The sequence below is a fragment of the Hypomesus transpacificus genome, chromosome 21 (assembly GCF_021917145.1).
Source record: "Hypomesus transpacificus isolate Combined female chromosome 21, fHypTra1, whole genome shotgun sequence".
Lineage (NCBI taxonomy): Eukaryota > Metazoa > Chordata > Actinopteri > Osmeriformes > Osmeridae > Hypomesus > Hypomesus transpacificus.
The window spans coordinates 9,648,923-9,669,874 of NC_061080.1; the positions used below are offsets into that span (position 1 = coordinate 9,648,923).

The 20,952-nt window shown below is 40.6% G+C and overlaps 1 protein-coding gene across 1 annotated transcript; it reads right to left on the reverse strand.

Annotated features, from left to right (window-relative positions):
- Positions 1-4,602: 4,602 nt before the first annotated feature.
- opn6a (opsin 6, group member a) lies at positions 4,603-10,214 on the reverse strand. The gene is made up of 6 exons (XM_047044122.1): positions 10,088-10,214; positions 8,901-9,106; positions 6,208-6,307; positions 5,929-6,033; positions 5,499-5,722; positions 4,603-5,388 (listed from the first exon to the last, which is right to left on the reverse strand). Exons 1-6 carry the CDS (start codon positions 10,212-10,214, stop codon positions 4,900-4,902), a joined length of 1,251 nt encoding a protein of 416 aa, XP_046900078.1. The 3' UTR covers positions 4,603-4,899.
- Positions 10,215-20,952: the final 10,738 nt, after the last annotated feature.

Here is a 20,952-nt window from a genome sequence, read left to right on the forward strand (position 1 = left end):
CTCAAACACACCCCGGCAGCCCATTCAAAACCAGCCAGGTGAATGAATCATGTTTGCAACTTCCATATCCAATCTTTCACATGGCTATGACACAAATCTAGAATCACATAATATTTTAATTGATGATGTATATTATTTTAGATGTGATTTTTGACTTGTATAGCCCCTTTTCACACGTGCGATTATGTTAATCGAACACTAACTTATTTTGTGCTTCCTTGTCAGGGCCAACAGACAGGACTCAGAGCGGGGACTGGAAGAAGATTTTAATTCATTTTTTGCAATTTGTTTGTTTGGCACTTTTGTTTTGCAGTTTTTGTTTTGCAGTGTTTTTTTCTTTGCGGTGTTTGTTTTGCAGTGTTTGTTTTGCAGTGGCACTTTTTATCAAGTATGTATATATTTTGGCCATTTTAGTTTTTATTGTAAATGTTACTTGCATACTTTGTGCATTGTCATTTTAGCATACGCTCTTATTTACAGTAAGTACAGGGATATTCCCTGGAGGAAAGTAAGGTGAAGTGCCTTGCCCAAGGACACATCATTTGGCAACCTTCTGATTTAATAGCCTGATTCCCCAACCGATCAGCCATCTGACTCCCCTTTAGTATAGGTAGACCACATATTTAGGATTCCTATATGGTGAATGTATATACCTTCCTGCCAAAGTAAGTTGTCTGTGCAAACTTTCATGGCGATTAAAACACTTTCTGATTCTGAAATTCTGCCTCGTTTATGATTTAGCTTGAGTCAGGCTACACATCACACAAACGTATTCCTCCTAACTTTGGCTATCTATTATATCAAAACAAGTAGCCTTCTGGGCAAATGAGGTCTGCATATGAAATATAGGTTACTTCATAATTAAGTAAATTGTTGACGTCGCAGTTACGGACTAGTCACAAAATTACGTTGCTAGGAGGTCGCGGTTACGGACTGGCAACGTCACAAAACAACGTTGCTAGGAGGTCGCGGTTACCGACTGGCAACGTCGGAAAATAACGTTGCCACGACGTCGCGGTTAAGGATTTGCAACGTCCCAAAACAGCGTTGCTAGGAGGTGGCGGTTACCGACTGGCAACGTCGGAAAATAAAGTTGCCACGACATCGCGGTTACGGACTGGCAACGTCAGAAAATTACGTTGCTAGGAGGTTGCGATTACGGACTGGCAACGTCGGAAAATAACGTTGCCACAACGTCGCGGTTACGGACTGGCAACGTCGGAAAATTAACGTTGCCACGACGTCGCGGTTACGGACTGGCAACGTCACAAGATTACGTTGCGGCAACCTACTGGCGCCCCACAGATGCACGGTCCCGCAAAACGTCGCCAAAGACGTTGCGGCAATGTATGTTTGGTCATCGCGTGACATTGCGACAACGTCAGGGCAACGTAAATGTGTTAGCTGGGATGACAGTATATACCGTGCGACGGTAGAAATGTGTCTACCGGGAGAGATTTGGCTATACCGTTTCAACCGCGGTATACTTTATAGGCTACTATATTTTTGTATTACACGTGTCAATTGAATGTCTGGTTATTGTATTGTATATAAGCCATCATATAAATCGCATTCTTGCGATATTCAGAATTGTAGTTTAACTTCTATTTGATTTGCTATTTTCGTTTGACCTGAAGCACATTTGCGTTGGTCTGACGGAAATTTCAATGTGGAGTGTATTTTGTCTAAGCGGACCACATTCATGCGGATGCTAATTACTTATATATTTGATGTCCCATTCTGCAGGTAACCAATTCGATTTGTTGTTCAAGTTTTATGTCTCGCGCTGTAAAATTCTTGTTGTAAAATTACACTGGTTGCGTTGCTAGCATTCTTGATCTAGGACAGGGGTCGGCACCCAAAATGTTGAAAGAGCCATATTGGACAAAAAACAATTTGGTCTGGAGCCGCAAACAGATTAAAAGCCTAATATAAGCCTTATAATGAAGGCAACACATGCTTTAAGTGTCTATATTAGCTATATTAGCCTATTATCAAAATGATAAGTAGGCTACAAATACCTAATGAGCATTCATTAAAAAAGCAACCTAGCATAACACTCGTAGCAATGCTACTTCCTGCTAGTGTTACTCGTTAAGCCCAATTTATACTTAGGTCGCAGACACTTTTGAAAAGGTCGCCGACAGAAATGGCGTCACGGTCGACACTTTTAACCGTTGCTTGAAAGTGTCGCCTACCAGGATAAATTTCTACTGGCGCTGATGTCGTCACATAGTGTCGCGCAAGTTTGATTGGCTAGATAGACGGCACGCGTCGTTGACTCCTTTGTTTTGAATTTTCAGTGAACGCTCAACAGCTGTTTAAGATGGAAGGAATAAAGGAGAGATTGGCAGAGCAAGTTAGAACATATCCACACCTGTGTAATGCCTCTCAAAATTAGCTACAGCCATTTTCTCTGATCGATCACCTAGGCTACAAAGCGTAAACAATGTAACCATAGCTATGAATGTAACAGTAAAATGATTCTGTTTACGTCACGCGAACCTTGAGCACAGGCGACTGTTTGCCGAAGTATAAATGCAGCAGCCTGAGCGACACTTTTTTTTTTCGTCGGCGACCATTTCAAAAGTGTCGGCGACAAAAGTATAAACTAGGCTTTAGCCTCCTCATTGTAAAATTTGAAGCCATATGATAAAGATTCCATAGTCGATAATATAGAAAGGTACTTTATTAACCCCCGAACGCAAATTATTGTGTCCAGGTAGACAGATAGTTTGAGTCTTTTGTTTTTAACTCAAGTGTTGTATCATGTGAGGCAGTTGTTTTTGTTAGTAATAAATAAATAATTGAGTGTGATGATGTACGGTATGGTTATTTTGTACCATTTCTTAATTGAATTTACAGAACAATTACTATACCGTGATATATACCGTAACCGTGATATAAAATTACTCATACCGTGATAGAAGATTTTGGCCATATCGCCCACCCCTAGGAGGGCTGATGCTGATACTCAAACAACAGTGGTCTTGACTTCGTGAAATACTGAGCACCTTGACAGAGATGAAAAAACATTATTTTAACTTCTCAATTACATATGAGGATTCAGAATTAAATGTGTGTTATTACCGTAAGCACGTCCTCAATGTGTGAACCAATCAGGGTACAGGAAAAGAGGAAGTGGCCAGTTTTCCATTGATAAATCTGTGTAAAATATACAAAACCAATTAATCATTCTAAACTACTTGTTTTCTGATGGTTTCTGATGGTTCCATGGTTTCCAGGCCAGAGTAGTTTTGGACCCCTTCAACTGTATCTGGGAGAGATTACTTGAGATTCCTAATTTTGGGGAAAGACCTGTCACAGGACACATTCATAACAAAAAAGAACAAATGTAATTGTGTACACTTTTTATAAAGATGTTTTAATAAGACACATTGTTATTTTTGCTGAATTACAGTATGCAAAACCAACTTGTCTTATTTAGTACCATAGACAGACCTGGCACAGGATTTCTGTAAAAGGAATTAAGATGTGAGAAGAATAATTAAAAAATATTGGTCTAAAGTATCTAAACACACAGAATACACTTTCATTAACTACCCAACTCCACGGGTTATTACACTAGGAAGTCTTTATCTTTTCGAAGTGCATACAGAGAAAGCAACACAAAATGGAATGATAATTGGCAGTTAGGTTCGTAAAAGCGTTTACAGTAGCACAGGATCCAGCAGTTAACTCCCAATTAAAGAAAAGTTATCTCAGGGATTCTGCTCTGCTCAAGTTTTCACTTGTTTTGTGTACTTCCTTTACTTCAGTGAATTACAATCAATGTTTCTGCTCTGTAAGACATTCAAATATGAAAATACACAATCTATTTGCCTTTAGAGTTTATAACCCTGAAACCTGATAAAATGCAGTCTAGTGTCCAGAAAGTTGGACATGTCTTTTCATTGAAATACACACAAACAATACTATTTTGAGCCAAAATCCATAAAATGTGGAACTCAGCAAAAAAGTTTACCATACCTGTTGAACGTCTGGTTAATTATCTCTGCTCTTCAAACAGATCCAGGTTCACGTTTAACAAAGCTTTTTTACGCAGCGTATCACTTATTCGGTCGCAATTATAACTTTAATTGAGTTGATCATCCATTATAAAAAAAGAATAATAATTTCATAAAATGAATGGTCGTTATCAGGCTTGGCATAACGTAAGGAATTGAGGTTTACCGCTTCAGTTCTTTTAAATGACCACTAATGCCGCCTGCCCATGCAGTTGCATTCGTCATTGTGAGAAGGCTGTCTTCACCTTTGCAGCAGGTCTGTTAGAAACTACATTAACCTACTATAAATCGGGGCCCCAAATTCATTGTCCTGCACTGATTTGATTGAGTTGAATGTTGTGGAAATCCTTTTAAATACAATGTTTTAGTTCACATTGATTTTCACAGATTATAAGGAAAAAACTCACCAAGTCAATTGCATACGTAGGCAGCAAATACAAAAATATCCTTTACCAAATCCTCTGTAATTTCAGATAGCTTTTCATGTAAAATTCCACGTAAAATGTATTATGTATAAAGCACCCCAAAATACAACAAATGAAATGTTTTTACAGCCTGTCACATTCAAATTCTGGTCCCTCGGATGGCTGAGGCATTATAATGTAGAAAATCTCTATGTTGACGGGTGGAGGAGGAGTGGCAGGGGGGCTACACACCCCAGTATATTTACAGTATATTTAACAGTCTAGGAAATATGACAATAACAACTACATGAAAGATTATACAACTGGAAAAAAATATGTATACATTGGTTTGTTTGCTTCCGACATATTTCATCATAATCATAGACTAGCTCAAATATTTGACTAAAGTCAAAGCCTCTTCTTGTAAAATGGCAGCATATGGTTACCGTACAACAAATACAATGTTTTTAAAGCCTGTCACATTCAAATTCTGGTCCCTCAGATGGCCGAGGCATTTCAATGTAGAAAACCTCCTTGTTGACGGGTGGAGGAGTGGCAGGGGGGCTACACACCCCAGAATCTGGGCTTGGAGCTGGGAGGGGTTTGTCTCCAGGTGCATACTTATCCTTCTTACGGCAAACAGGTGCCTTTAGTACATTTCCTCCACCACCCCCTTGACAAGCAGGGGCAGCTGCATCGGCCTTGAGATTGAACTGTTTCAGCTTGACTGTGTCCTTCCCCTCGCGAGTGCATGGTAGCAGGATGCCAATGTCCTTGCGGAACTTGGAGCTCAGACCAAAGTAGATGAGAGGGTTGTAAAAACTAGCCGACTTGGCGAAGAGGCGTGTGAAGATGCTGGTGAGGCTGGGGACATGGAAGCCCCATGCAGACCACATGGAGACCACTGCGTAAGGCGACCATGCCAAGATGAAAGCTGTGCAGATGACTATTGAGACCTGTAGGATTTAGTAAGCCCCAATTAATTTTAAGGATCATATTCAAAAAGAGGAATTTCACCCTTTTCATTTCATACAGGTCCAGGTATTGTGACATTGCTCCTACTCACAATGGTGACATCTCTTTCAATCTTCCTCTGCCTGTCTGTCAGGTCTCCCTCAGCAGACATGGCATTGCCGCGCTTCACTGTATTGATGATGGACACATAGGAGAATAGCATGATGATGACAGGAATGCCGAAACAGGCGATGAGGATAGAGATGATGTAGGACTTGTAGACTGTGGAGTAGTTGGCCTTGGCCCAGTCGATTTCACAGGTTCCATATCCACGATCTTAAAATCAAAGTTTTTAAAAAGTAAGTATCAAGTTCTATGAAAGAAACAAGTGTGTTTATATGTTAGTTTTTTATTCTAAATTTATCTGTATCTGTCTTTTTTCACTTGGTACATTGTGGACATTAAGGCACAAGCAATTAGAAGCCATAACAAGCAGTGAACAGCAATTTAGAGTCACAACATTGTATGTTGTTTTATCTTACCTGTGTAACTTCCCCAGCCCAGAAGAGGCGCTCCAGACCAAAACACCGCCCCAATCCAAATGAAAACCAGGCACATTGCTACAGTTGTATTGGTAATGCAGCGAGCTATTAGGGATACATAATTAAATTAAAATGTAAGTTAAACATTTTGACAATTTTTTGTTTGAAAAAAACGTTTGTTGAAATGAATGTATTCCACAACTGATCATCTCTAATCTGACCAGTACACTTTCGGTACATCAGGTAACATTGAGAGGAGAGCCTCAGTTATTTCCTTACCTTTACTGGGATGGCACCCCTTGATGTATCTTGTGATACTGATGATGGTCAAGGTGTTGATGCTGCCAAGGCCAAAAACCAATGTGAAGAACCCATCCACCTGGCAAAGAGCAACATGATACTTAGTTATTCTTAGAGCCTTGAAAACATACTTACATAGTTAGTTGATTTTACAAAGGCCATTTATCAGATATAAACCAGCCATTTCATGGTATGAAAGAAACGTCAATTCCATGTTGTAGTCGACAGTGTATTTTTCTAAGCATGCTGTCTTTGAAAAATAAGTTACACTTCATCATGTACGTACACTATAATAAGTGGCATATACGTTGCACCAATTTGGATTTCAACCCTCCTAAATCAGTTCACCTGGACTAGACAAAACGTAACTAGTTGGCATCCTTGGCTGAAAATCAATCCATTGTCGATGTGTTTGATTCAGATTGTCACTTTACAGCGAATGTTCAGTCTGTTTCCTGGCTGATGTCCTTTCTCTTATCCTATCAGTGGGTCTAAACTAGCTCCTAACTAAAGCCCCAAGCAGCATTTACTTTACTCATACCACACCACGGTCAGGTTTAGGTGACTGTGAATGTACATGTCCTAAAAGTCCATAGGAAGAAAAGCTTGGGACAATGTTGGCTTGCATTAATGTATGACTTGGGGTACTGTGCCTTTACACTCCTGCAGGACACAATCACCATGCCAGTGGCTGTCAATTATTTGTAAGACTCATTCTTTGGGTCAGAGTTTTCATAATTAGTTTCCCTGTTATGTATTTTACTTGCTTTTGCTCCTCTGGGTCAAAGTGTAGTAGTTTTTCTATTTCATTTGGTCAGGTCAACTCAAACTTCATTCTTTTCACCGACATTCTGTAATGTTTTTCTTCATAGATAACACGTTCACTCTCATATTCCATTTGATATCTGTATGCAGAGGACAGATGGCTGAGCGGTGAGGGAGTCGGGCTGGTAATCAGAAGGTTCCCGGATCGATTCCCTGCCGTGCCAAATGACGCTGTGTCCTTGGGCAAGGCACTTCACCCTACTTGCCTCGGGGGGAATGTCCCTGTACTTACTGTAAGTCGCTCTGGATAAGAGCGTCTGCTAAATGTAAATGTACTATTCAAGAATCAAAATGAAGTTACTGGGAAACTAACAATGTAGTGTGGTGCTGGTCTGACATTCAGAGAATGGGGATAATTTTGCAGCCCCATCTCATGTTCCTGTGACAGAGGTGGCAATGTCTAATGGTTTTTCACATGCGTAAAGACTAAAACCCATCTGGTAATGGATACTCCGTAAATTAATCGGATATATTTTAGAAAATACATCGGTGAAGCCAATGCCGAGGGCTCTGGTTTTAATCACATAGAGAGATGCACGACACCATTAACGATATTGGTCCTTGCATTAATCATACCCTTTAATCAACTGCAAACACAGGAGCACCTTCAACAAACCATCTATTGGCCAGAGGAGGCTAAAGTGTTGGTGTTCTCCTGCTTGAGACAATGGTAGAATTTAGGTATTAGGTCAAACCTGCAACTTTTAGATCCTGAGGATAATTTTAGTATTTAAGTAACATATCTCTGCTTTGTCAAGCATGGTAGATTATGTTTTTTTCTGCCCTACAGTAGTAAGTATCTGCTACCTCTGACATACTGTACATACAAGAAATGTTGGTATATTACTGTAGCAAGCTGGAAAACATCTCCTGTATGCAAAACCAACAAGATGAGTCAGTATATACAGTATATGTTAACACTTTCTTTCAAGGCTACTTAGATTTAAGATCACATACATAATCGTTGAATAGCACATGTATGAATCTGTTTTTAAAGGGGGCATTGATTGCAAAACCGATTTTACCTTGTCATAGTTGAATAATGACAGTTCGGTGGGTAAAATGGACATACAGTTAACCTCAAAGTCCATTGACACCTCTTTCCTATCTAAATCTCACAACTTGAAACTGCAGCTGTGAAACGATCGGTTTAGAAACAGTTGAGTTTGTGAAGTCACAAATGTAGCATCACCTTTTTCACGCCCCAACAGTTACATACAGACAAGCCCTCTGGTGTTCTGGCCCAGGATCTCAGACACCAGTTTAGCTGCGCGCTGCTATGTGTACTTCCACGGGAATTACAAAGGAGAAAGTTTGGAAGTTTTTAAAGGATATTGAAAATGGATCATCGTAAATGCAGTGTTCCAGGCTGTACAGGGAATGCTGACAATTTTCAGTGTCTTACTAAGGAACCAAACACTCGACGGGCTGTGATGTTTGTCTATGAGAAGATCCCTGTGCAGTTTGACCCTCTATTACACATTTGCTCGAACCATTTCACCGAGGACAACTTTGAAAACCTGGGAAAATGTAAAGCAGGATTTCCTATGAAGCTGTTGCTGGAAAGAGGTGCTGTTCCGACCTTATGTTCATCACAACCGCAAGCTGTGGTATGATGTTGTCGCTAACAGTTATTTACAATGCTAACGTATCCTGTATCTGGCATCTGTAGAATGTGTGATGATTTAGTTAGTAACCTTCAAATAACATGTCACCAACTATTTAAATCTATTGATAATTGAAAATTAAAAGTGCTCAATCCACCTATATTTGGACAGTTTGAGGCAACACATCTCGCACACCACTACCCTTTTCCTTTCACAGGATTCCTTCAGCTCAAGCTGTACCTGGCAAGTCCAAATGGAGGAGATCAGATATCCATCGTCCTTGAAAACGTTGAAGATCTCGATGATCCCGCGGGAGTAGCCAAACACAGAAATACTGGCGTCGGATATGGCCAGGTTTAAGGTCAGGTAGTCTGTTGGCTGAAGGGATGCCCTCTGCTTGTACAGAACGAAGATGACGATACTGTTGCCAAACCACGACAGCCAGCCTGGTAGGTAGATAACAACTGTGTATCAGACACTGAATGCAGAGCAGACACATGAGAATTTTTTAAATAACATATTCTGACATAACTGTGGCAAACATTTTAACACCAACTGATGTTCTTTTATTGCACAACAAAACAAAATGTTTCAAACATGTATGAGTAATTTTGTGTTGTTTGATGGATTACAAATCAACGATGGATAGTTTGATGGATGTTTCTTACATATTCTGACAGCCAGTAACTGTTTGAATTTGAAACTCTACACCCTAACGCTGCCTTCACCATCATTATCAAATGTAATGTGTCTTTTGTTTGTGATGATTATTACTGATAATTTAACTAACTGAACACCTTAAGTTTTCAACATTTATTTGACTGTTTATTGTTATCAGGTGGGCAAAGTCCTATATATTTTTTTTAACCAACCAACCCTGTGAAACCAAGCACATTATGCCCTCCTAAAACTAAAAACTAAACAATATTATGGAACCCCTTATTCCAACAGAATCCTGTGAAAATCCTCTAAAAAGAACTATGTTAATCTTTTTGACCTAAATGCGATTCTTAATAAAAACCTTAGTCAGAGTAATTAACTATTATCTTGCAATTATCTTAAAAAGCAAAAATGCGCACATTTCATCTTTAGATAGTAGTTATTTAAAAAGAGTACAATATATTAAAATCAATTCAAATCAGAAACAGCTATGTGCTACATCACTGTGGTTTTTGACCTCGTTAGTTACTAATCTGACTGCTATCCTGTCTTGAATGAAAATCTCCACGACTTAGTACTACACCTTGAGACAGGTTGTCCAGGTCTACTTATAGCTTAGCATCTGCTAAACCATGTTTATCCATGCTCTCATTGAAAATGAACAAAGAAAGTACAAAGATACATGGAAGCGCCTATCAACAAAATTAAATATGATCACAACATTTCTGACAAACGCTACAGGAACTCAATTGATGTAGGCTACCTACCTAGCACCAACAGGTACACTCCTATTATGGTTTCCCCTTGGTCCGACAGTGGAGGATCTCTGTTGGAAAGACTGAAATTATTATTCCTCCAAGGAATGTTGACTTGAAATGGATCTTTCAAAGACATTTCTGCGAGATAATGTCCTACAGGTGCCGCGACATGGATTGAGCAAACTGCTCTAGTTCCGTTAAAACACAAAAGTGCTTTTGCTCTGAAAACTATCTTGCCCAGTCTCTCTCTCTCGCTCTCTCTCTCTCTCCCTCTCTCTCTCTCTCTCTCCTCTCTCTCTTTCTCTCTCTAAAGTGTGTTGTCGGGAGAAGGGATGACGTGAACCGCTTTAATCCTTTAATGACCACAAAGATTGAAATCCCCGTGGTAAATAAAGCCTTTACTGCACTATGTCGAAGAATTTTGGAATATTATATATGGAATAGTTTCCATAAATAATAATATAGTACATGGTAGCATACGGGAAAGTTCCGATTTTGAAGTTCACAGCTTGGGCTTCTCACACGGAACTGTCCAAGGTGCTAAATCTGAATAAAATCACAGAACACATTAATCAAGCGTTTCAACGTTTTTGTTAGATCAATGTATCATTCCCCCCTCAAGTTGTTGGTTGTAATGCAATATATTGAAAAGATACATCTTTTATATCGATACATTATTTATTTAATAAATACTGAGGCTAAGCCTACATATAACACTCCTATAGCACTCCTAATGCATGTGGCCTATTGTGTTTCAGACGTTTTTTTTTTATCGTCTAGGAGACGCTTTGGTCAAGATCCCTGCCAGCTCAGACTACCCCTTCCAGTCGTCGACGTTCAAGCCCACTTGTTCCCGAGGTATTTTACTCGCGGGGTTTTCTGTTTTCATTAATAAACTCTTATATCAGCACTCTGCGCTTGGGTCCTCATTTCTGCCTGTCGTGACATAGCCTACTAATCGCATGCGAAATAACTTTACGGATATAAGGACTTACACCTCTTAAGATATAATACAAGCATGCAGTTAAGCTCGGTGCTGTGTCTTGGTGTTAGCTAATTAAAGCTAGTAAATGAAACATCACTGATCTGTCACTTTTGTTCTGTTGTTTTTGTTCTCTTCTTGCTCTTTTCTATCAAGCCCTCACCCCTCGCCCCTCGGCTTGAAGTAACGGCCCCGGTGGATGTAGGTGGTGTTGCATTTCGTGTTTGACTTCCGACTCTCCGGTCGTTTTTATTCTATTAACTCCAGTCAAAACCATTTCCCCCAAAAAAATGTGTTCGATTCTCGAACCTGGCCCATAGTACTACATTTTTACAGAATAATTTTTCCTGATTTTTGCTAAATTTGAAACCAATCCGAAATGGGTAAACTAGCACCCCATTTAGAGGGTTTTCACCGACGTCACGTTCTGGGCGGTAACCCGCATGCGCGGCCATTGTGGAGGCACTCGGTGTAAAAAAACAATGGAGTATTGTGCGCTTTGGATACTTTAAGTGAATGTAACCATGTCTAAACAACCAAAAAGCTAATCAAAACACGTCCAATATGCAAAGGCATATAGGGAAGGACTTGGACCACAAGAAAAGGCGCGATATTTCAAGAAATTAGATTCATTGGCGTTGCAGATCCCTAGAGTTAACGCTAGCTCCCCCTTCTTAGATCCGTGAGGACCCGGTGATTCTTCCTTCAGTTGCATATCCCGATGTAGTCAACTACCTGGTTTTCTCGCCGAGCCCATACACAGCGGAATACCTTAAATCCTACAAAGGTTTGGAGGCATATAACCAGATGGTGTGTGGATGGGTGAGGGAGACGCAGTAACAAATGATCAACAACAGTTGTGTTGTGAAGGCCAAAGTAAGTAACGCAATAACGTCTTAAATCAACCAAACATATTCCAAATGTCTTTTTCGGTCTGTCCTATTGGTACAACCTGAAACACGGCAATAATTAACCATTTTCCTTGACGACGTTGGGGATGTACTTCAGTGTCTGTGCTTTGTTGTCAGATGGGGGGAGTCAGATGGCTGAGAAGATCGATTCCCCACCGTGCCAAATTATGTTGTGTCCTTGGGCAAGGCACTACACCCTACTTGCCTCGGGGGGAATGTCCCTGTACTTACTGTAAGTCGCTCTGGATAAGCACGTCTGCTAAATGACTAAATGTAAATGTTGTGATGCGGAGTGCCTCCAATATGGCGACTTCCGGTCTGATGACGCGCCGTGAAAACCCTCTCACTTTATTCTCAGGGGGTCTACTGTAGAAATGATTATGGGTGCAACTTCAGGTGAGTAGCGGAACTTACGGTTTGCTATAGGTTGTCCCAGCCAGCCGTCAGCAGTGATTCTTTCTAAAGTAATTTCAAGTTTTCAACTGTAATTTAACTAAAACTAGTTTCAAAGACCCCACACGTAGGCTACTAGGTCACCGCCATCACTCCCATTGGGAACCAATGATAAAAAGGCAGAGACGACACAGACATTATGGGCAAAGCTTGTCTACATCGTATGTTTTTCGGCAGTGGGATGCCACTGTCACCCCCAAACAGGTAACATAGCTATCTAGGAATCTAGGTGTGCAGCTGCGTTGGTCTGAAGATAACCACGCCCCTCTCGTTTGCATGTGAGAACGGAAATAAATACAGCATATAAATAAATGTGGTGTGGAAATAAATGTGGTGTGGAAGTAAATGTGCTGCGTAAAAGTCTCAAAAAATAAAGAAATGTGGCACTAGGAAATAAAAGTCCCATGAAATAAATAAATGTTGTCTTTACAAAAACGTAATTTTGAAATAAATAAATGTATTTATTTATTGATGTCGGTAAATGGATTCAGTTATATAATTCTATAAGGGTATATTTATATATTTATTGCCATCTTTTTTTCAGAGTTTATGTCATAGCCATATTTATGTATGTATTTATCTATTTATTTACCTATTTATTTATGTATTTAATTTTGACTAACTCGGCATTCCATATTAACCACAATAGGAAATGAGATATATATTTAAATAATATTAGTCTTGCCATCAGAAGCTTTTGTTAAACACACCCATTATTCTTTTTCTGATCGTGTCATCAAGCCAGACTGTTTTTCTGGGACAATGAAAAGGGTGGCTTGGATGTCTGATGAAGAGCTTTCTGATTAATGAACTTTACAATTGTTAGCCAAAAGATGACGCACTTGTATCAGAATCATATTGTCCGGGTTTCCCAGATTCGTTAATTACTTACATCTGATGGAAACATCTGATGGAAACGTCTTGTAGCCTATATGGTTCTGTGAATATGCCCCTTTCAAGGGCAAATGTTCAATATAGTATATTTTAGACACAGTTCTCAAGGTTTTATTTATTACATTATTACCAAGTCTTGTTAGATCACGTTATATCCATTAATAGGCGTTTGGTTTTGTAGGATGAACATGTAGCAGGCCACTTTTCTACATTGATGTTAAATTGAAGGCAGTGTGAATTTCGTGGTATTTCGTTTGAATATAAAGTTGACATTAAGCTATGGTAAGTCTGCATTATGGAAGATTTCTGTTACCAAAATAACTATTAAGCTTTCTTTGCCTGGCGAGAACAACGACGGAGCTGTTCATGTTAACAGTTTATTTCATCCGATACAATGCGTTGGAAATCATACTCATATCACAAAGAAAAAAAGCAACATATGTGATGAGTTCCATCTAGAATAGCCCTATATTTAGCCCTACAGCCTAATTCTAAAAACCAAGTGAAAAGAATAATATACAGTGACAGCATACATTTCCGTAAAGTTTGCATCATGTCTCTGATTCTTATTGGACTTGTACCCCATTCTGCCACTGCAATGCCTTAGCTCACACGCTGGCGACCATATAAATCTATGCTCGCGACTGGTTGTCGCAAAGTATGACGTGTACAGCTAGTTGCAAGCGTGCACGAGTTCTCGGAGCTAGGGAAAAAAAGAGTAACTGTTTAAAGCTAGACCGGAAGAGTCGTAAGTGGAAAGATGGCGCTGTCCAATTTCGTGCTCTCGCTTGCCGCACTGCGCCACTGAACATTTTTCATAGAAATGAATGGGGAAACCATCTTGGAAGACAAAAGTAGCTTACTCTAGTTATATTAACTCAATGTTTTCTATGCTACATACGTGCATCAGACAGACAAAGAGAGACAGAAAATACAACAGATGCTATCCACATCAGCGGCCATCCCTGGGATCTGTCCGGACTCACAAACGGACTCACAAACGTTTTTCGTATTCATGCGTGTTCCGTTATAATGATATAAGGAATTAAACTCACGTACACGGACCCAGCGCTCTGATGTTTGCTACCTTTGGAATGGCTAGTTAATGCCGCCTCTCCCATGATTGAAATGTCGAATGATCTTCCACCACACAACCGACATTTTACTCGTCCCGGGTCTTTGTCTGTTGTAATGTATCTTTCCATTTGTAGCCAAGCATCGTTAAATATACACTTTCCTGGCATATTGAATTATCCCTCGCGCTTCTCTGAGTTACTGTTGCTATGGCCATCGAACTTTTCAGTTAGTATGAGAGCATATGCCAGCTTATATTTTAAACGTATTTCTTTTAAAAGCATGTGAATCATTTAAAACTCAGCGTATATGAACAACATGAAAATATGATTATAACAACTTTCAATTACTTTTCCTAAACTTTTTTTTCAAGCACTTGTCCAGGCCTGTACTCACGGACACGGACCGCGCTGCTGCTAGCAAAGCTACAGCAGCCGGTGATGGGTGCTGCTAGCAAAGCTACAGCCGCACCCATCACCGGCTTTCTCACCACAGCGAGGTCCACTGCTACGCCTAGCAGCAGGGGTCGATAACCGATGCTGTGACAAAAAATGAAGTCCTAACTGCGGAGGTAATGTGGGCTGAAGGGGCTTATTTTCCCTACTATGACCGGCGTTCTATACATTATGCCGCTTATTACACGGCTACTTGACAAAAAAATTACTTAACACAGTATGTCTTTTTACAATTTATTTGTTACCATTCGTATTGTTGATCAGTAGAAAAATAGTTCGCCAAAGATGTTGAACTTCATAGACGTTGAACATTCTTTAGGCTTCAAATCAGCTGACGTCGCTAAGCAACGGAGTACGCTGGGGTTGAAAAGTTACCGGACTGCTTGCAGAGTGCTACGAAAGATGTGAATCCGAGGCAAAAAGGCCACTTCCCTTGACAGCGGTCAAATATGCATAGCCAAGTTCAAATATAAAAAAATTGTTCACCGCAGAACGTTGGGAAGCCCCATTTAAGTGAATGGAGCATTCTACAGTATTACGAACAGCCGTGTAATACAACTTTTTAACTTATACACCAAGATTTCACTAAAAGTTTGGTCATGGAAATAGGGAAATAGCATTGGTTTAAAGTCATTGAAAAAGCATGGAAAAGTCATGGAAATCAATTGGTCAAAATGTGTATGAACCCTGTCAACCCATTTACATCAATGCCGGCTCGGATCGAGTTATCTCAGGGTGTCGTAGTGTTTACACTATTTAGTTATATATAAAATACGGTTAACGCAGCTTTCTTTGTCATCACTTTTCCTTTGAATTCCCTTTGAGAAGTATCCTTTATCACATAGGAATGACACTGCCCTTTTAGATGTTTGACTTACAGTAATGGTTTTGATGAAGTTCAGAGGGGAATATGTAGCAAAGTCTTCATTGGGGGCCAAGCAGCAAAGCTGCAAAGCTGCAAAGCCACCTATTGTGTTTCTACTGTGATATGGGTGTGGCTCCAGAGGGTGTCACGGTAAGGCCACACCTAAGGCCTGTGCCAATATAACTGGGTGTGAGCTTGTAGGGTCACATCCGTATTTGAGGTGCACGCCGGCAGCATTGTTTGTCATGTAAGTTTGAGTCTTTTTAACGTGTCTTAAAAATGTTGCATGTTATTCATCAAATGCATGCAAGACTTCGCAAGTAATCGTTGTATACTGGTGCGTGGGTTTGTTTGTAGCCGGGGCTGATTGCAGCGAGTGTCGGGAAGCTGATTGTGTCGTCTTATCGGCTTTCTGTGTTTTGGGTATGTCTTTGCCTATAATGATTTTAATTATGTATGGTTGCTTTATGTGCTGTATTGTTACTCTGTCTTATTTCATATTGTTTGTTTCCTAGATGTGGTCTCTGTCACTGTTTCCTTGAGCGGTTAAACGCTGTTGTTAAATACCCGATCTACTACTGAGCCTTATAATAAAATCTATATTTTTATACTAATTCTCAGTAGGGGTGGAACGGTACATGTATTCGTACCGAACCGTACGGTACGGGCGTCACGGTTCGGTGCATGAAATTACACGGAGATTACATGGTATAAAAATAAATAAAACTTGCGTACAATTTAATTAATGTAATGCGGAACTACTGTTAGATACTCGTGTTCTTTAGGAACACCTTCTCTGTAGATCTGCCTTAGCTCTGAAACTGATTGTTGCCGTCACCTGTGTAGCCGAACTGTGCCTGAGTGAGTCAGAGATAGCTAGCGACACACACAAGCTAGAGGACCTGCGGACTTCGGTTTCCCAGTCATTTAACGCTACTCCAGTACAGGCGAGAGAGTAGTGGATAAGGACTTAGTGAGGAGGTATTCTATGTACTTAATAAATAAGAGATGCTGTGTTTTCAGTTTTATAACTCTTATTTCGTATACAAGTTATGGAGTTACTTACTGTTTACTAGGCTACTTTACACACTTCATGCTGTTGCAGCTAGCTCAGGGGAGAGACTGTAGGTGATACAGCCTGAGACATAAAAAAAAAAATAGCTTTAAGTTCTCAGTGCTCTCAGTGCTCTGAGACAGGGCGAGAACATTTAACTCGTAGCCTACTCACGGGCGACCTACAAATGTGGAATGTATTGGGTGTGCACAACAACAGTACATATTAGCAACGACTCATAGATACGACGATCTGGATAAGAGCGTCTGCTAAACTAATGCACGTTCTAGTAAGAAAGCGATATCAGCGAGCCGTCAGCATTAGTACCGCAGCTAAAAGTCTAGTAAAGTTAGGCTATTTTTCGCTATACCTAGACTACGAACATGTCTTAACACTTATTTAGCACTAGCGTTGCTGCTACTGTATCACTGCCTGTGTTTGCACTGTTGCTCAGCAAGTAGCCTATCGTGGATGGTAGGAGGACTGATCAACAAGCGCATCATACATTTAAGACATTTAGCTAAGACTTGCATGTACAGTAGTTAGTCTGAAGCCCTGCTCCTGCATTTTTGTTTAGCTTTTCCCTCCATTGTGCCGAACTCGTACCGAACCGTGATGTCTGAACCGTGGTATGAACCGAACCGTGACTTCAGTTTACCGTTCCACCCTTAATTCTCAGTGCCTCTTTATTGAGGGAAACTTGGGTGTACTGGGCATTACACTACCTTTTTAGGGTACCTCCGGTAGGAGGAAACCCTATTGTATTCGTTAGTTAGGGTTCCTCCGGTAGGAGGTAACCTATTGTTTTTGTTAGTATTCTTATTATTAGGGTTCCTCCGGTAGGAGGAAACCTATTGTTTTTGCCAATATTCTTCTTATTATTATTATTAGGGTTTCTCCAGTAGGAGGGAACCTATTGTTTTTGTTAGTATTCTTATTATTTACTTATTATTTCTCTGCTAAATGGCCCAATAGCTCAAAAAGTCCTGGACCCGATTTTTTCCAATTTGGCCCAATGATTCAACAGGTCACTCATTACTCCCAGACGGCTAGTGGCCCATAAAAGCCCATAGGTGGCGCTATAAAACACGCCCAAAGTCTACGTGATTTCCCCAGCGCCCCATTACTCCAAAATGGCTGAAAATTGGTATACATGCCTTATTTCTCATGGGGAACAAAAAAGCCTCAAGGACCCATAAGGTCCGCCATGATAGATTTTGCTGTACTGTCCAAATTTGGTACAACCTTCAAAACCCTTCTACTCATAAACCATGGACCCAATCGATTTGAAATTAGTTACAGATGTGAAGGATACATGTCTTTACATGGGGTGACATGGAATAAGAAATGCAATACAAAATGGCTGAAAGTAGTAGAAGTGTATTTATGTAAATGTACACATTGCCTTAATATCTTTGTGTTAATAAATCAAATAGAATTTTGACTGATTGTTTTTCAAACCTAATAGGGTTCAAGATGACATCAATCTCTTGTACCATAAACTATTTCACCTTGGTATGTCAATATATGTAAATATATGATTGAATTCAATTGAATTGCTCCACAGTGCGCGCGCTCCAAATTCTCACAGACTCATCCTGCCCCTTGACACTAGGGTGACCACCTGTCCCGCTTTGCATTGTCGCACAGCTTTTTCACCCCTTGTTCCGCACGTCGCATATTGAAAATGCTGTGCTAAACAGCGCAAAGAGGAACAGGTAGTCAACCTACTGACACGCGCGAGCTTGGCTAGACGCACACACATCCTTTCTGGAAATGGTGTGCTGACCAAGCCCCACCCTCACCCTCATTTCGCTTCCAATCGCAGCTCGCCGTTACGAATATAAATTCTTTTTCGGCGGCCATTGTTGTCTTCAACTGGAATTGCCTTATGGCCGTGCTGGAGGCAGCCACGTTCGGTAAGTCCTATTTTTACACATTTTAAGCTAGAATCAATGATTGGGTTCGTGAAAGTACACCAGTGGCGAACCGTGAGTACAACAGCTGGGCCTTCACCTCGGCCATCACCGCCGAGAAAAAAATCATTGCGGAAAAAAGCAACAATACGATTAATTGAATGGGTTAAACAAGTGCAATCCTTTAATTAGCTAACGATGACACGGATGTAAACAAATAGACCATAACGTCAATAACATCTGTTCAGGCACACCGAGTACAACGCTCGCCTTCTGCGTAGGAGTAACGCGTATCTATTGTATCTGAAGTAGTACACTAACTAAACTGGTAAATAAATTATAGAGATGGAGCGGCATATTTCTTTCACCTTCCATGTTCATCTTGACATTAGCTATAGCTATAGAGCGCAAGCTAACCCCAGTGTCATGGCAACTGAACGTCATCGTATCTGAAAAGCTCAGTGGACCCGTCCACACTACTACGCGAACCCGGCGTTTTCAAATGTCTCCGGCTAGGGGAGCGTATTCGAAAAGCTCAGTTTTCAGTGTCCGAATACGCCATATTAGTGTGGACGGGAGGTGCAAACGCAGACATATGTATGCGTTTCTAAATTTACCCGGGCTAGTGTGGACGTTGCCTCTGTCTCTTAACCGCTCTCACCACTCTGCAAGAGATTAGGACTTCATGAAGGCCTAGGATGTTTTGTTTTGTTCCCGCCCACTTGAAATCAAAGCGTGATTGGTCGATTTGCCCGTCACTCTTCACACCAAAACACATAGCTTGGCCTTCCCCAGGATTTGTGAAGTCCCAACCAATGAATGAGTAAGCTAACTGGGCCTTAATAGAGACAGACGATTCTGATTGGATAACATGTTTTCAGGACATGAACTTGACAGTAAGCTAGAACATAGATGAGAGAAAATGTATTCAATGTATTGTGTTAAATTAAATGAGATATATATATATTTTTTTTATTGAATACTTTATTATTAGTATTAAATATATTATTATTTATCATTTGTTTAGGCCTTCTCTGAAGGCGTAGAAGGCCCTGAAGGCTCCCCACTGAAGTACACTACTCTTGAATTATGGTGAAGGTTTGAGCACTTTGAGACCTTTAGATCGTGAGTTTGAAGTGACGGAAAACCGAACTCGAAAAGTAGCTAGCTTTTCTCTCTGTGTAATTAGTGAATCATGTAGCATCTCGGCGAATTCCTCAAAAAGGTAGAGGGCGGCTTTTAGGAGAACAAGCGATTCCCCACAGACCTGTCGGCTCAGAATTTTGATTTGGGTCGAGAAAGTCTTTGTAATAAGCCTATGCGCCAGGGAGACCGCATAGGCTTAGGCGGCAGCCATGTTTTGGTCGCGTCATGTTCATAAGTTCACCATTTCACAGTTCGGTCGACACCAAAAATGTGTTTGTTACCAAACCTCGAGGAGGGAAGCCTTTATGAGATGTAGGAATTGTGCTTTTAGCCAGATGCTCCGATTATTTTTGTGATTTGTGGAAAACTTGCAAGTGGAGACTACGTCCCGGGATTACATTGTTTTGACTTTGCCCAAGTGACAGACTCGGCTCTCTCACTCACTGGCAGTGTGTAAACAATATCGTAATTCACTAAATTCTAGTCCTAAAACGTCAGGGAGGGCTGCTTTTTGTAGACAAGAGTCTACTGAAGATAGCCAGTATATAGAATCTTTCAAAACAAGCCTATTTCATTTGTCATTCTCCTGAGAAAGCGACCTACGTTAGCCAGGCTAGTTTCACTCGGTCAGCCTATTTAAAGGTCTCTGACAGTCAGAATCACTGTTTACAGGCAAAGGTCGAGCTGGTCTTTGGTCAGATATTGACCAGTTTAGAGCAAAATACTCTTGCCAGAGCCTGGAATCGAGCCAAATGTTTTGAGTGACTTTGCATGGCCGGATCTCCATCAGTTCATCACATTTGGATTCAAATTCAAGTAATACCACTGCATTTCACAGTCAAAACTGTAGTTTATGTCAAGTTTAGATGTAAAAAGCTTCATTTTTTACAACTGACATGGATCCTTTCTTCACTTTTACAGGTCTGGAGGGTCATGCAGAGGCCTGCTCAACAGGGTTCAACAGAGGATGCTGAGAGAAAAACTGATCCCTTGCTGGACTACCCCCTCTAGCTGGACAGAATCAGAATCAGGACAGCTTCTCTTCAGCCCTAACCCCAGGACAGCTTCATCCAGCTGGCCTGCCCTGACTGCCTGCCTGCAGGCCCTGCTTGCCCCTGCCTGCA